This window comes from Orbicella franksi, chromosome 8 (assembly GCF_964199315.1).
Source record: "Orbicella franksi chromosome 8, jaOrbFran1.1, whole genome shotgun sequence".
Classification (NCBI taxonomy): domain Eukaryota; kingdom Metazoa; phylum Cnidaria; class Anthozoa; order Scleractinia; family Merulinidae; genus Orbicella; species Orbicella franksi.
In genome coordinates, this window is record NC_138152.1 from 30,009,733 (window position 1) to 30,023,785 (window position 14,053).

General features: G+C 38.2%; 1 protein-coding gene and 1 pseudogene across 2 annotated transcripts in view; both read left to right on the forward strand.

The window, feature by feature from the left end:
* The window catches only part of LOC145494532 (uncharacterized), a 53,374-nt gene that overhangs the window by 4,149 nt on the left and 35,172 nt on the right, over positions 1 to 14,053 (forward strand). The window contains exons 5-15 of the mRNA XM_081474024.1: positions 144 to 269; positions 618 to 714; positions 934 to 1,152; positions 1,281 to 1,657; positions 1,933 to 2,100; positions 2,352 to 2,462; positions 2,663 to 2,779; positions 3,197 to 3,287; positions 3,604 to 3,978; positions 4,142 to 4,264; positions 4,633 to 4,755. Coding sequence (XP_081330150.1) covers positions 144 to 269; positions 618 to 714; positions 934 to 1,152; positions 1,281 to 1,657; positions 1,933 to 2,100; positions 2,352 to 2,462; positions 2,663 to 2,779; positions 3,197 to 3,287; positions 3,604 to 3,978; positions 4,142 to 4,264; positions 4,633 to 4,755 — 1,927 coding nt within the window. The remainder of the gene's footprint in view (positions 1 to 143; positions 270 to 617; positions 715 to 933; positions 1,153 to 1,280; positions 1,658 to 1,932; positions 2,101 to 2,351; positions 2,463 to 2,662; positions 2,780 to 3,196; positions 3,288 to 3,603; positions 3,979 to 4,141; positions 4,265 to 4,632; positions 4,756 to 14,053) is intronic.
* LOC145495765 (lipid droplet-associated hydrolase pseudogene) lies at positions 10,632 to 12,609 on the forward strand (annotated as a pseudogene). Its single transcript, XR_014050466.1, has 2 exons — positions 10,632 to 11,166; positions 11,991 to 12,609. The product of XR_014050466.1 is annotated as a lipid droplet-associated hydrolase pseudogene (transcript).

Consider the following 14,053-nt stretch of genomic DNA (forward strand, 5'->3'; position numbering starts at 1 on the left):
ATCAAATCCGCTCTGATTTGGAATCTAAACATTGGAATCAGCGCATTATAAATACCAATACGGATTATTTCTCAACCTTACCTCTAAAAGAGACTCGCGGAAATACAGTCCATATTAAATTATATTTTCCTTTTCCATTGCAGACAGTGAACTTCACAAAACCATTTTATGCTCGTCCTGTTGTGTTAGTGACGCCAAAACGCACTGACAACAACAACAATGCTAACCTTTCTGGGTCACGTTGTAACGCTGTCACCTCTTGGGTTGAGGTAAGGAATACCTGTTGTGACCTTTGTGTGATTTTCGCAAACACTCAGGTAACAGCACAAATACCTCAATTTCCTCGGGACCCGTGAACATTATATCACATTGGGTAACAACGTAAATATAACAGTTTGTATGGGAATGTAACAATCACATATAACAGCTCGAGATATGGAAACAAAATTCAATAAAAACAATTACTTTAACTCTTCTGTTTGTTACTTGTGTTTCAAAGCGATTTCAGCAACTTTTAGTTTCAGTAAAACTTTCGTTTATATAAGTTCTTTAAAACTAATCGGGCGGGATAGCAACTTGAACCAGGCCGGGTTAAATTCATCTTTGATTTTATTCAGCATACATCTACAACTGATGCACAAGTGTGTGTGAAGAATTACAACAGCGACGTCAACAATAAAGATGTTATCACTGTCGACTACATGGTCACTGGAGGTAGGCAAAAAGATTCCATCTGGAGATTGAAAAAACACTTGGTATATTTAGCATTCTCTTTCCTGTATCCATTTCCCTCTCTGCGATGTTGCTCATTGCAGTTATCTTTGTAAAAGCTTGCAAACCCACACTGGGAGAGCAGAAGTGTGGATAACTATCAAGCAAGTGCGTACTAGAACATCAGATCGTTTTGTGACAATTGTTTATATGTCTTGCCAGACTTGGATCCTTGCATCGACGTGACATGTCATTATCATTGCCTGTGTAAAGCGTTTGGACCAAATGATGCTCGCTGCGTTGCTGTTAACAGTTGTCCATCCTACCAAGAACCAGTCTGCTCATCCAATGGCACAACATACGACAATGAGTGTTTGTTTCGACAGGAAATGTGCATTCAGCGACTGAATTTCTCTGTGCAACACCCTGGTAGTTGTGAAGGTTAGAAATTGTTTTACTCTGAAATTTATGGCGATGTCTAAGAGGATGATGATGATTACGATGAAAAAACCTGGGAGGTTTAAATCTTTTGTACTGATTAGTGTTTTGTACTGTTATTTTTTTTAAAGGTTTTCCTTTCCAGCGAGGTCGCCGTCACATGCCACACATTCCTTCACTGGGATATTCTCATTGTGAAGTAATTGGCCTCAAGCCTTATGTGTTTTATCCTGACAAACCACTTGAAGTCCAGATCACTGTCAATCATATTGACACCAGTGACAAGTCATATGTACATGATGCCGCTGTGTCGTGGGTTGAAAATGTCAGTTATGATCGATTCACTGCGTGTGTGATGGCGGCAGGCTACAATGAGCGGAAATCAAAAGCTAACGTGACAGTTGATTGGATGGCGTACCAAGGGGCTCCAGTGGGTGGTGTTGCCGGGGAAGTACGGATATCACAATGGTGGACTGGAACGACTTGTAAAACTGTCAATTTTCCATCGGTAGGTACTTTCTCGTTTCATTTTACAACTCGAGTTCACGAACAATAATTTCGAATAGCTTACAGCTATCGGATTTATTTTAATATAATATGATTTCCTTTGGACTAATGGGACTAAAATGTCACCTATCACTCAGCCATAAATTAGAGCACTAACCAGCGCTAAGCTTTCAAATCCTTGTTACTGTTGAACAGCACCAGGGCAACAGCAACATTAACATCAGTAAGCTGAACGTCAATGGTAACAGCTTGTTTTTTTTTTTGTTTTCTATGTAGGGTAAGTTTTCAGTGATACCTTCAGTGTTTCCTACCGCAGTGCACTATCGTACAGGACTCAAGCGTGACGCTGCCAGTGTGTGGATTGAAGACGTCACGCAATCCTCCTTTAAAGTTTGTTTGAGGGAGCTTCAGAACTACGCAGGATCTCACGACGATGTTTATACTGTAAGTGCCTACACCTTTTTTATGTACCAAACATAAGGTACTGAGAGATCCTTATCACTTACTTTAGCCTCTTAACACTGGTCTTTAGCATTGCTAGCTAAGTCTCTAGCATACTTAAACATCGGCACATATTAAAAAGAAATATAATCTTGATTTAGGCGTTTGCTTATGGTTATCTCACTTAATTTTTCGAAAAAATACTATTTCCATCTCAATTTTCTAGTTAACATTTATTTATTTTTGTCTTTTAGAAATGGTTGGCATTTTCTTCTCTCCACAAGCCTCTTTTTACAGAACACAGTTCAGTCTATTTTGCTAACCCCCAAAATCCACCTGCAGATTACAACAATGCCTATTGCAAGGTTGGTATCTTTTTCGTCTTACCAGAGAGCTTGCCTAGAATTACTTTTTTTTTAAATTTTAAAAGTTAGGGTTAGTGTACGGATCCCACAGAACAGCGTCAATTTAAACAATACTCACACAGTAGGTTACTATAAAATTCAGTTTGCTAGTGGTCAAAGTTGAATAACACCCCGCTTACTTAATGAGAGTTTTTCTTTAGGATATCAGCTTCACTGAAAAGTACAACAGCACCCCGAATGTGTTTGTTTCCGCGAACCATTCGTCTAGCGGTGGAAATCGACAACCAGTACACAATGGAATAACTGCTTGGGTGGAGGTAATTCTGTTTCTTCACTTCTTTAGGCATTTCCATAGCAGCAACATTTCTGACACGGCAGTCGAACCAAATCTCGTCTATTTGAAAGAGTTCTTGGTTTCTTCCAATTTTTTCAGCGTGAGCGTCAATACAGAATTAGTATCGCACCTTTTTACATCCGTTATTTTCCATCAAATTGAATGCGGGAAAAATCGTAAAATACAAGATGGCGTCTCCAAAAGAGCCGAAGTCAGAATCGACAGAAGCATTTCCTGTTGAACAGAAAGTTGAGGGATACCTACTAGATGCAAATGACTTTGCTTTTTCTTCCGAAGATTAAATAATATTTCAGAATATCACCGTGAGCGTTGTGAAAATTATCTTTTCGACTTCAGTTGAGAAGACCACTGATTATTTTTGTTCTACTCTTTTTTGCAGTACATCAATACGACCGGTGTGCGAGTTTGTTTAAAAGAGTTGTACGACACAAAGTATGATCCACTGTCTATCTCATACACTGTCCTTTCAGGTACGGACAAAATAATTCATCGTTAATTTTTCTAAGGTCTAGATCAGTAGTTTAGCTCATTTAGTACTCATATTTTAGTAACTTCTGTCACGTACGCTGTTAAAAATAAGATTTTAACAGGCCATTTCTTGGATTTGATTGTTAGAAGTTAGTTTCATAGCAAATGACGTCCAATGTTTCAGTCAGGAGTAAAAATGCCAGAACATGTGAAGGCTTTGCAGAAACATGACAAACAACTATTTCCTTTAAAAACACTTAAGACATTCTTAATGATTCCTCTTATTTTTTATTGATTTATTTTTGTTTACATCTACAGACATTTGCCAGCCAGGATGGACTTACTTTGGCGGTTATTGCTACTTTTCAAGCCCCGCATGCGCCACATGGTTGACTGCTGAGTCAAACTGTTCTGATATGAACTCTGATCTGGTTACAGTGCACAACCAGGAGGAAAACGTATTTATTCAGCACCGTCATGCTGGCGATAGATCATGGATAGGACTGAATGACCGCAGTGTTGAAGGCTCGTTTGTGTGGACAAACAAAGAAATTAGCAGTTTTAGGTTCTGGGCTCCAAAGCAACCAAACAACTGGAACAACGAGGACTGTGTGCACACTCTTGGCGTGAGGCATGGATACACTTGGAATGACGTGCCATGCGATAACTGCTTCAACTTTACTTGTTTTACAGGTGATAAATCTCTACTAATAAAAATATTGTAAAGTCACCAAACTTTAGCTAGGATCATCTTGCGCGCTCAAACCGGATCTATGGATACTTGTCAAAGTAATTCGTTTAAATATTATTTATTTGATATCTATTTGAATTTTTTTCTCAAATGTAATTTTTGCAGACCTGGATGAGTGCACTACCAACACTCATAACTGTGACGTGAATGCAGATTGTGTGAATACCGTGGGCTCATATTCCTGTAAGTGTAGAGCTGGATATACCGGAGACGGACAAACTTGTGATGGTAAGAAACAAACAACTTCTCTCCCCCTCCCCCACCCCCCCGCATGACTACATTTGATGTTGATGCTGAATGTAATGACGCACAATTTATTTTCAACAACTATAAAATTTGTCCTGCATTGAAGGGCTGAGAAAACACTGTAACCAACCGCTTTTGTGCAATGAGAAGCCTGATAGCAAAAAGTTTATAACCAAGGTAATATAAATCATCCAAAAGCAGAAAATGTTTCAGATTGTGGAAAGTAAAATAAATCTATTTTTCATCAACGATACAGTGCTTGCCGCAAATTTTCCACGGACTGTTCTCAAGCTGTCAGACTAACGATAACTCAACATTTATCCATATTTACTCCTTTAATCTTGTTTTAGACATAGACGAGTGCTCTTCAAACTCTCATAGCTGTAATGTGAATGCTGTTTGTAACAATACTCGTGGATCTTACACTTGCGCGTGTAAACCTGGATATTCAGGAGATGGCAAAAATTGCACTGGTAAGTTATTTTGACTTAACAAGAACTACAAAGTTCAGACGTACTATCATAAAGTAGAATTTACATCAATACGAACAAACACACCTTACTTCAGAACACACAGCACTTTTTGGTGAACATTTACAACATAATTTATGTTTGTTTACTAACTTTGCCGTGTTCCTTATTCCCCCAGTCATCGATGAGTGCGTCAGCGGTGTACACGACTGCCACCGTTTAGCATCATGTACAAACACTGTAGGATCCTATATATGTACGTGTAACCATCCGTACATAGGAGATGGGAAAACATGCACGAACGCTCGGCCGGCAGGTGAGTATTTCACATTAATTGCGTCTCAATTCAGGCTGCAGCAGGCAGAATTAAGCTAAAATTGTCCACCAAACATGATGTCTTAAAAAAACAAACCAAAACCTGAGATTTCGTCTCTTCTAACTGTCGTGTCCTCTTAGTATATAAATTAGAGGAGGTTTAACTAGCTGGAGAAGTGAAACTAGTTCAGAAAGAAGCACACAACAAGTCGACCATGTGCTCTCTTTATTCTTCTCTCCCCTGCTGCTCCTTGTCTACTTCATGACATACATTCACGAAATGTGACATAGTACACGACACTAACAGACTACTTTTTTTGGGGGGGGGGGGAGGGGGGCGAAATTGTTTTCGAGAAAAACAATTCGCCAAAACTAATTCATGAATGGTGCATCTCAGCTGTCGATATTGTAAAATTTGGGCCGCCCAGGGAACCAATTAGAATTCTCCAATTTCATCTTGGATCACTTTGCCATATTGGAAGGACTGCTACTGTTGCAATTGAAAGAAAACACGACTCAGTAATGTTGTTTGCTATCTCCTTGCTACTACAGACACGCTTTGACATTAACATTAACCATACTTAGATGCACTTAGAAAAGACAGAGGTGGGTACTTTGTGGTGCTGAAAGAGCCCACGTCGACTTTAACGATTAAAAACTTTTTTCAAAATTTAAATATTTAAAAAAGCTGTCAAATTTCGTAACTTTATCTTTCGCTGGTTTTTCCATTGAGAATTCTGACCTCGGCGAGTGCATTGGTTAAATATGATGGTACATTTTCTTGATAATTAAATTTTATCCAAATATTTTCCTGTTCGGGATTTTTATATCCCGATAATCACTATACTCTTAATAGATGATTTTAAAAAAATAACCATCTATTGAGAGTATTGATCACTGCGACCCAAAATTTAGGACGAGATATTCCAGATAAAAATAATTTTAGTTGCATGGTTGCATATAACGACCACTATAAAATATTTCTCCGAACAAACAGTACATCCAGTTTAGTTAGCGTCACATTTATGGTGGAAGAAATTATGGTCACCTTATAACTGGTGAAGATGACATTGTTATTAATTCTTAGCAAAATCAACTTTCAACATGGTCCACTAAAACAAATGCTAGGTACAAAATGGATCCAAGGAACGTTCTTATATGTTATTTTTGCAGCGGGTCTTAAATATTCCAGCATCGTGGGAAACAGCCAGAATTTTTTGACATGGCTGGGTAAATGGTTACATCCTGTGACTCGCCAATCTTCATACTGGAATCGCTGTTACCAGGCAACTGTAAATGGCTGGTCTGCTTATACCTTCCATTCAAAGTGTGACGGCAAAGGTCCATCTGTCACAATCATCCGTGTTGGGAAATATATATTTTTGGAGGATACACAAGTGTCTCATGGAGTAAGTGACATAATCAATTTCATCTTATCACAGGCGCCCCAAATACCTCACCTTCCTTCCACGATCTATAACCTGCTCTGTTAGCGTAGCTCCTCACTGATTCGGGAGAAAACGGGATAAAAGACCTTTATAGGAAGCGTTAACTTGGTACAATTGCTTCGAATCATTAACCACAGCGAGCCACTGAACTCAGAAAATGAATTATAAAAAGTCAAGTTAAAAACAAACAAACAAACAAAAAAAACACACACACAAACCCACACAAACACAAAACATACTTCTATACCGTCTAAACAATTTTGCGTGATCGCCCGACAAGCTAGAGGTTGTGAGTTCGGAATCTGCCGGCCTCAACAATGTTTTTTATTTTCTTTTTTTACTCTTTTCTTTATTGACGGATATATAAAAAAAAAGTTTCCCGAAACACAGCCTCTGTCTTTACAATGCTTAAAAAGAAAACATTCACCAAAACACAGCGTTTGCTTTCCGATGAAAAAACATCGGAAGCGGCGCTACTTCCATTGAACGGCATTGAATTGATTTAACAGTGAGAACTTCAAGCTAAAAAACAAGCTGTCGACCGTGCAGAAATGATCTGCGAATAAGAAACATTTTCACAGAAACAAATCACTTGAGCTTGGTGGATAAATCTTTTCCAACTTGGGGGCAACCAACGCCCACCGCTTTATATACTGGTTAGCGGAGTTACTAAAAGGTTAACAGGAATCGAAGGACGTAAGGAAGGAGTGAAAGTCAATGTCCGACCTAAACTCAGAAAATAATATTTTCCGAGTAAAAAGGATAATACCAAAGAAAGGAAAATAAATCAATGGTACCAATAAATTTCTGGTTAATTCATCGCGATGAACAGGCCAATAGGAACACTTGAATTTTTATACGGTGTGGTGTCCCTGGCTAACTGACAGCTTGACAGCTCGATTTTATGTAATTTATAAAACAAGGAATGAAAATCGTGTTCAGTTTGAAATATGGACAGCGGTTCCCAGCCTCCCTCCGGGCTTGCTCACCCAAGAATTAACATTACAAGAAAAAATGCCGAGCTACGAATAACACCATGATAATAAAATTTTGTGATTCAATCAAATTAACGTTATAAAACGTCATTTATAAACTGTCCAAAGTGTCGGTAAACACATCATCTCATCTACTAATTACCTAACATCATTCATATTTGACTTCTTTTTCCATTGTGTATTTCAAATTAGGTGGTTGTTCATATCACTACGATTCAGCAGCCTTTCTCTTCTCACTGGTTAACAAGCCTGGTTGGCAGCCACTAAAGCTAGATCAAACAGGAAGCCATTCCATCTTCAGCTGCTCTCACTATGGACCAACATTTGGAGGAGGACACGATATTTATATTGCCAGCAACGCTGCATCAAGCGCCAGCTCATACTCAAACCTTGGACACACCTACAGCCCGCCACCTGGCAACAGCCATGGATCCTCCTCACCACAATCATTCCTAGCGGGTAGTTACTACTTCCGACCTGACGAAGTCGAAGTCTTCTATGAAACTACCTGAAGAAATCGCGGAGCTTGCAGTCTTAGTTTTACACGCCCTGTTCAGTAAAATTAAACCTCTGCAAATATAGAAGGGGACATACAAACTGTTGGTAAATTATAAAAGTGCAATATAATCAGAAAATTTCAATATCACCGATGATATGTCAATCAATAGGTTAGTACAAAATCGATTAGTCACGTGCACGTATCCTTAGTCTAAGATAAACAGTTTACTTTGAACTTACTTGTTTGGTTTTTTATCGTTAAAAGATGGTTTCATGGTTCCGTGTTAAAACAAGCTTTAGAAAACAGTCCTAAGAAAATACGCGCGCCGATTGGTTAAAAATCGTGTTTGTAAAAGTCGATAGAAACACGCAACTAGCACGAGCTGTTGACATAATGATGGCGCGAGCAAAGAGAATGTACATTTTGATAATCAAAGTTAACAAGTTGTTTTCCTTTTTTTCGTCGCGGTGTTTTCTAAAAGAAATAGAAAACATGTTCTCCGTGCTTCTATCGAGTTATAGAAACACTCGTGAAAGTTTGGGAGAGCTCGGAAAAGCTCTGGAAACACTCGCCTGCGGTTCGTGTTCCCACAGCATTTCTCGTTCTCCCAAACTTCCACTCGTATTTCTATAACTCGATAGAAACACGGTACATGTTTTCTATTTCTTAAATAACGTTAGCCGAACTAATAACTTCTGCGAGAAATGTCATTTTTTTTCACCTCAGTCACGGTAACGCGCCGATGGGAGTAATGTTTTTCATTAGAATTCCTTTCGTATGCTTTGGTTAATACACATATTGTTTATCCACCAATTGGATTAAAGTAGATAACACGTGTGGGTATCCAGAGTAAATCTTTCGCGCCGAATAAAAAAAATTTAACGTTAATAAATTACTAAACTGAATTCGAAGTTTATAGATTCGAAATTTTCTCGATAAATCCGTTGGCATCTTCATTGAAATTTGGCTATCAGCCATTCTGCCTTCAGAAGTCATAGTCTGTAGTTGTTGAACTACATGTGGTTCAGTAAAAAATGAACAAGGTAGTAGTTTATAGTCACGCTATAACTTGTACATGCGCTGAACCGTGAAATTCTCCCTTAAGAAGGAGAATCTTGTTACTGAGTTTCAGTTGATTGAATTCCACGAGCATCATACCAGGATAGGTTCCAAGTTACATGATTCCAGCTGGTTTTGATTTCTTATCTTATTCAAGTAAAGTGGATTTAGAAAAAGTACACTAAGAATATAAGATAGAGAAGGCATTTTTTTCATTCGTTTCTAGTAATTAGTGTGTTTTGAGAGTGCTAACGTAGAAAATAAATACAAAAAGTGTCAGACACACCGATATAAAAGCTTGTGGCAATAAAATAGAGCAGGGTGAAAATAACGCGTTGCTTTATGTTTGTTTTCGTTTTCATCTAGATGGAAATAATATTTTTATCACTTACAGTGCGAATTCCCAATGTCCAACTACCTCCGTGAAACCCGCCTTTAGGGAATCATGGTAGTTGTATACAAAGTTTTCAATCAAGTCTTGAACTTGAACATAATTATCTGCTGCTGCGATTTTATTAAAGAAATTCGAAATTCTACCCACACGAACGTTTTTCTTTTTAGTTGGGGATTTAGCTATTTGAAAGAGAAAACAAAACTATATTATTTGAGATATATCATCATTTTAATTTTACTTGAAAAACATTTTTAGCATATTGATAGTTATTGATGATAACTTACGCAGAAACCAGTTTCTTAGCCTGGCTTAGCTCATGCGTCATACATGTCGTGGGTCATCAAGACAAAAATTAATGCACAAGGATATCTGCTAATTATTCACAGCCATTGGTCTTCTAGCTTCAGCACTGCAGGGTAAAATATAATGTTTACAATGAACACTGTATTTGAACACGGAGTTTTGCAAAAAAGAATACATATAAGCACTGTATTTTGAGCATTTCAACATAGGCTTAATGTAGAGCTCTCGTGAAGTATTTGATATCTAACCAAATTGCGATCTATTTAGCTCTAAATATAAAAGAAAGAAAGCACAAATTCGACCTACATTTAGTAGTTTACAATAACAGTCTTTTGAGTCTACGAACCTCTGAATACGCTGCTTTTTTCGATCGATTTTGGCCGATTTGCGGCATCGAAAAGAAAAAAAGTGCGTGAAAAAAAAAAAAAAAATATTAATTGATTGATCGTACTTAAACTCTGAGGATGAAACATTACTGAGTTACCATTCAATTGAACGCTATTGCGCAGCACTTTCATATGGTACTGTTTATTATGCATGCTGTACAAGGTGGTTCGAACTTTTAAGTACGTGGATAAAACCCTAGTGTGTGACCATTTAAATGAAAGCCGCATTGCGCAGTTCTTTCATTTGGTACTGATAATTATGCTGGACAAGGTGGTTCTAACTTTTAATTCTATGGATGAACCCTTAGTGTGTGACCTCTCAAATATGTTTTATCTGTTATAAAGAGAGGACGATGATTGATCCTCTCTCGCCCGACACCCACCTCAATATTTATATTAATTAGCAGAATGTTCGTTCCAAAATTTCCCGCAAGCAGCTCCACACTTTTGATATGGGAGTCTCCCAGGGTTCAATAGCATATGTCATTTCCTTTTTCAGGTCATTCCCCAACAAACGATTATCCAGCGAATCCAAGTCCAATTGATGCAACTGAATCAAACAGCTTTCCACTCAGTCTTGATGAACAAATCACGCACAAGAAGATATTCTTAGAGGAGCACATTCCATCAGAATCTAAAATAATACTCATTGGACATTCCATAGGAGCTTACATAATACTCCATCTTCTTAAAAGCTGTAATAAAGCTACAGATGTAACCAAAAGTATTCTATTGTCTCCGACCATCGAAAGAATGGCAATATCGCCCAGTGGCAGATATGTTACTCCGATGGTGACATATTTTAAGTGGTTTGCAGTAGCTGCAGTCACTGCTTTTTCTTGTTTATCTGAGTTTGTTAAAAAAAGGACTTGTCCAGTGGTGGTTGAGCAACAGGAAAAATTTAATGCTGAGCTCGGTGGATTCAGTGCTCAAGCTTCTTACTCCACAGTCTGTAAATGGTTGTTTGACAATGGCATGTGATGAGATGAAAGAGGTGGTTGACCCAGATGAAGAGGTATGCTATAAAATAATCCCTGGTCTGCAATCTGCAGTCTGCTGTCTTCGTTTTACACCCACAAAGTTTTAAAATTTCACTTTAGAAGTTGGTATTTAGATTTGATTACAAGTGAAGCTTAGAGGGCTGGGAGAGCGAATGAATACAAAGCATGCATTTTATTTGCAGCACGAGTGAGTGAGAGCAGGTGAAAGCCGGCTCATACCAGCCTTATTCAACAAGAAGAGGCTGACTTTTAGAAAGTCAACAATGTTGAGCATGTAACATGTCAGACTAGGAGAAAAGAGACTGTGCTGCTCAGTAGTTTTCATTTATTAAGTGATCACACACTAAGTTTTCATCCTCACATTTTTTATTGAAGTCTAAGTTCAAAGACGCAACTGACTGAAAAGAATCTACACATTTACTTAATACTGATTGAGAGGAACTTTAAAAACAGCACACTGCTAGAGTGTCAAATTTCAAATAAAAAGGAATGAAATTTGATGTCACTTTCCAAAAATAAATATTAAAAAAACAAACAGTATTATATGAAAGTGCTGTCTTTTAAATGGTCATGCACAAGAGTGTGTTCCACAGAGTTAAAAGTTGAAACCACCTTGTACAACTTAACAAACCACCACATGAAAGTACTGCTCAATAGCTTTACTTTGAATGGTCACACACTAGGGTTTCATCCACAGATTTAAGAGGTAGAACCATCTTGAACAGCACAGTACTTAGTTCTGAATGGTCAGAAACGCTCTAGGATGCCATACAGTCCTTGAAGCAAACAACTGATAATGGACACCATTGTTTCTGACATTAATAATTTTCCTTCTCAGGTGATTGAACAAAATTTGAAGAAGTTGATATTTTACTATGGAGCGACTGACCATTGGGCACCAGTCTCCTATTATGAAGACATGAAAAAGAAGTTTCCTGAAGGGGAGATATATCTTTGTGAAAGGAAGTTTAAACATGCATTTGTTTTGGAATCTTCAGAGGAAGTCGCTGAAATGGTTGCACCCTGGATACAAGATGTGATTGTACAGGACTGGCAACAAGGGCTGTAAGCCGTAACACCTGTTACGGCTGAGTATGTTGGGCCCTTGATGTTATCACAGGCGACCCAGACGTTGAATACGATTAACACGTGACATTATGCTGTTGGCGATTGCGTTACAATTTAAGCCGTATATAAGACAATGTAGTAGAATGCTTCGAAAATTACTCTAAATGCTACGTGTAGAAAATAGTTTTACTTTCTGGTGGTTTGCTTCCCGTTTCTCTTTAGGGGACTATCTACATCCTGCCAGACCCTGATACACATGCCTTCTTCTGGCTGGCACGTCTTCTCATAGTAGTCCTTATTAGCTTCTAGGTTGCTCTTCGGCCATCTTAGCTTGATTAAATGTAAAACAAACAGCGGGGATAAACATTTTCAAAAACATGCATTTTATGAACTTGACGTTTCGTATGCTAATCAACATACATTTTCAATAGTATCTCCGTTAAAATTTTTGGAAAGCTGTTTATACTGTATCAGTGGGGGTCTGGAACCTAGACACAAAAACATCTGACGTCTCAAACGGAAACTGTCTGTAAAGTGAACAATGGAAAAGCTTTCCTAGTAAAGTAATAGCTTTTCACTGTTGACATTGACATTGTCGATTCATGTGCGCATGAATCGGTTTAATACTGGGCGCTCTTAAAAGAAGGACAGGAGCCAAAGAAAATTCAGAAGAGATCTAGATAAAGCAATAGATCGGATTGCCAAAATTCTTAAAGAAATTTAACTGAGCCTGCTCGAAATTCTTCCTGTAGGACATTTTTAGTAGCTGACTGCCGTAGCCGGAAATGCCCGAAGACTAGATTTGCTTGTTCAGTAGCAATTCAAAATTCAGCTGAGATATAATAACAAAAAGCCTTCTGGTCCAGTTCTAAGCTTTATCGTATCGCTGAACACACGTTACAGCGAGCAAATGAGCAAATGTCCCTAGGAAGTCCTTTGGCAGTTTGCGGTCTCAATCAAGTTAAAAATTACATGTGTTCGTAAGTTCGACAACTCCTTGAACTATGCAGTCGACGGCGTAAAGTGCTTTCTTTTCTTTCACTGTGCGTAGAAAATGTATGTTCTATTTCCGGCTTTTAAAATCAGTAATGTCTTCCAAAATGCATCTCTACCACTTCACAGGAGACTGTTGTCTGCAATTGCGACTACTATTTTTCTATTTTCTCAGAAAACTGTCCTTAAATGGGCATTCTTAGGTCAAAGACTGTTCTGTCACAGCGTGCATGTTATTCTTTCGGCCGTAATAATACTGAGTGCATTCAGGATCAGTAAGGTGTCAATCTCAGAGTGATTTTACCTAACCCGTGAAATAGTTGTTGCACAATTAGATGCTACTGAATACCAATTTCATGGTTTTCGTTTATTAGTTATGGCTCTTTTGACTCACTGCTACAGTAGATGTTGTTTCACGGGTTAAATAAAATCAGCCTGCTGAGGAAAAGGGTTAAAGAAAGATAAAAATGCGTTACCATCAAGAAAGGGGAAATAAGCAGATTAAAGAGGCGAGCGCTCATGGCACGCTTCCTTACTGTTACAAAATTTAAAGAACTTCCACGTGCACAAAGAAACAAAAACCACCAGGCTAACTTACAGAGTGAATTTAATTATTCTTGAACTGAATAACTATACAACAGCCGAGAAACAAGGATATAGAAAACCGTTCTGTAAAACTCCCCTCGAACACTTCCGCAAAGCCTCTCCAGCCGCAAAAAAACACCTGATTATGTTAAGTAGTCCACGCGAGTACATAGTGCATCACCAAAGTACAATAAACTAAGATAACAACAATTAAACACAGTCGAATCCCATTGCATACCATAACCCGTAAATAGA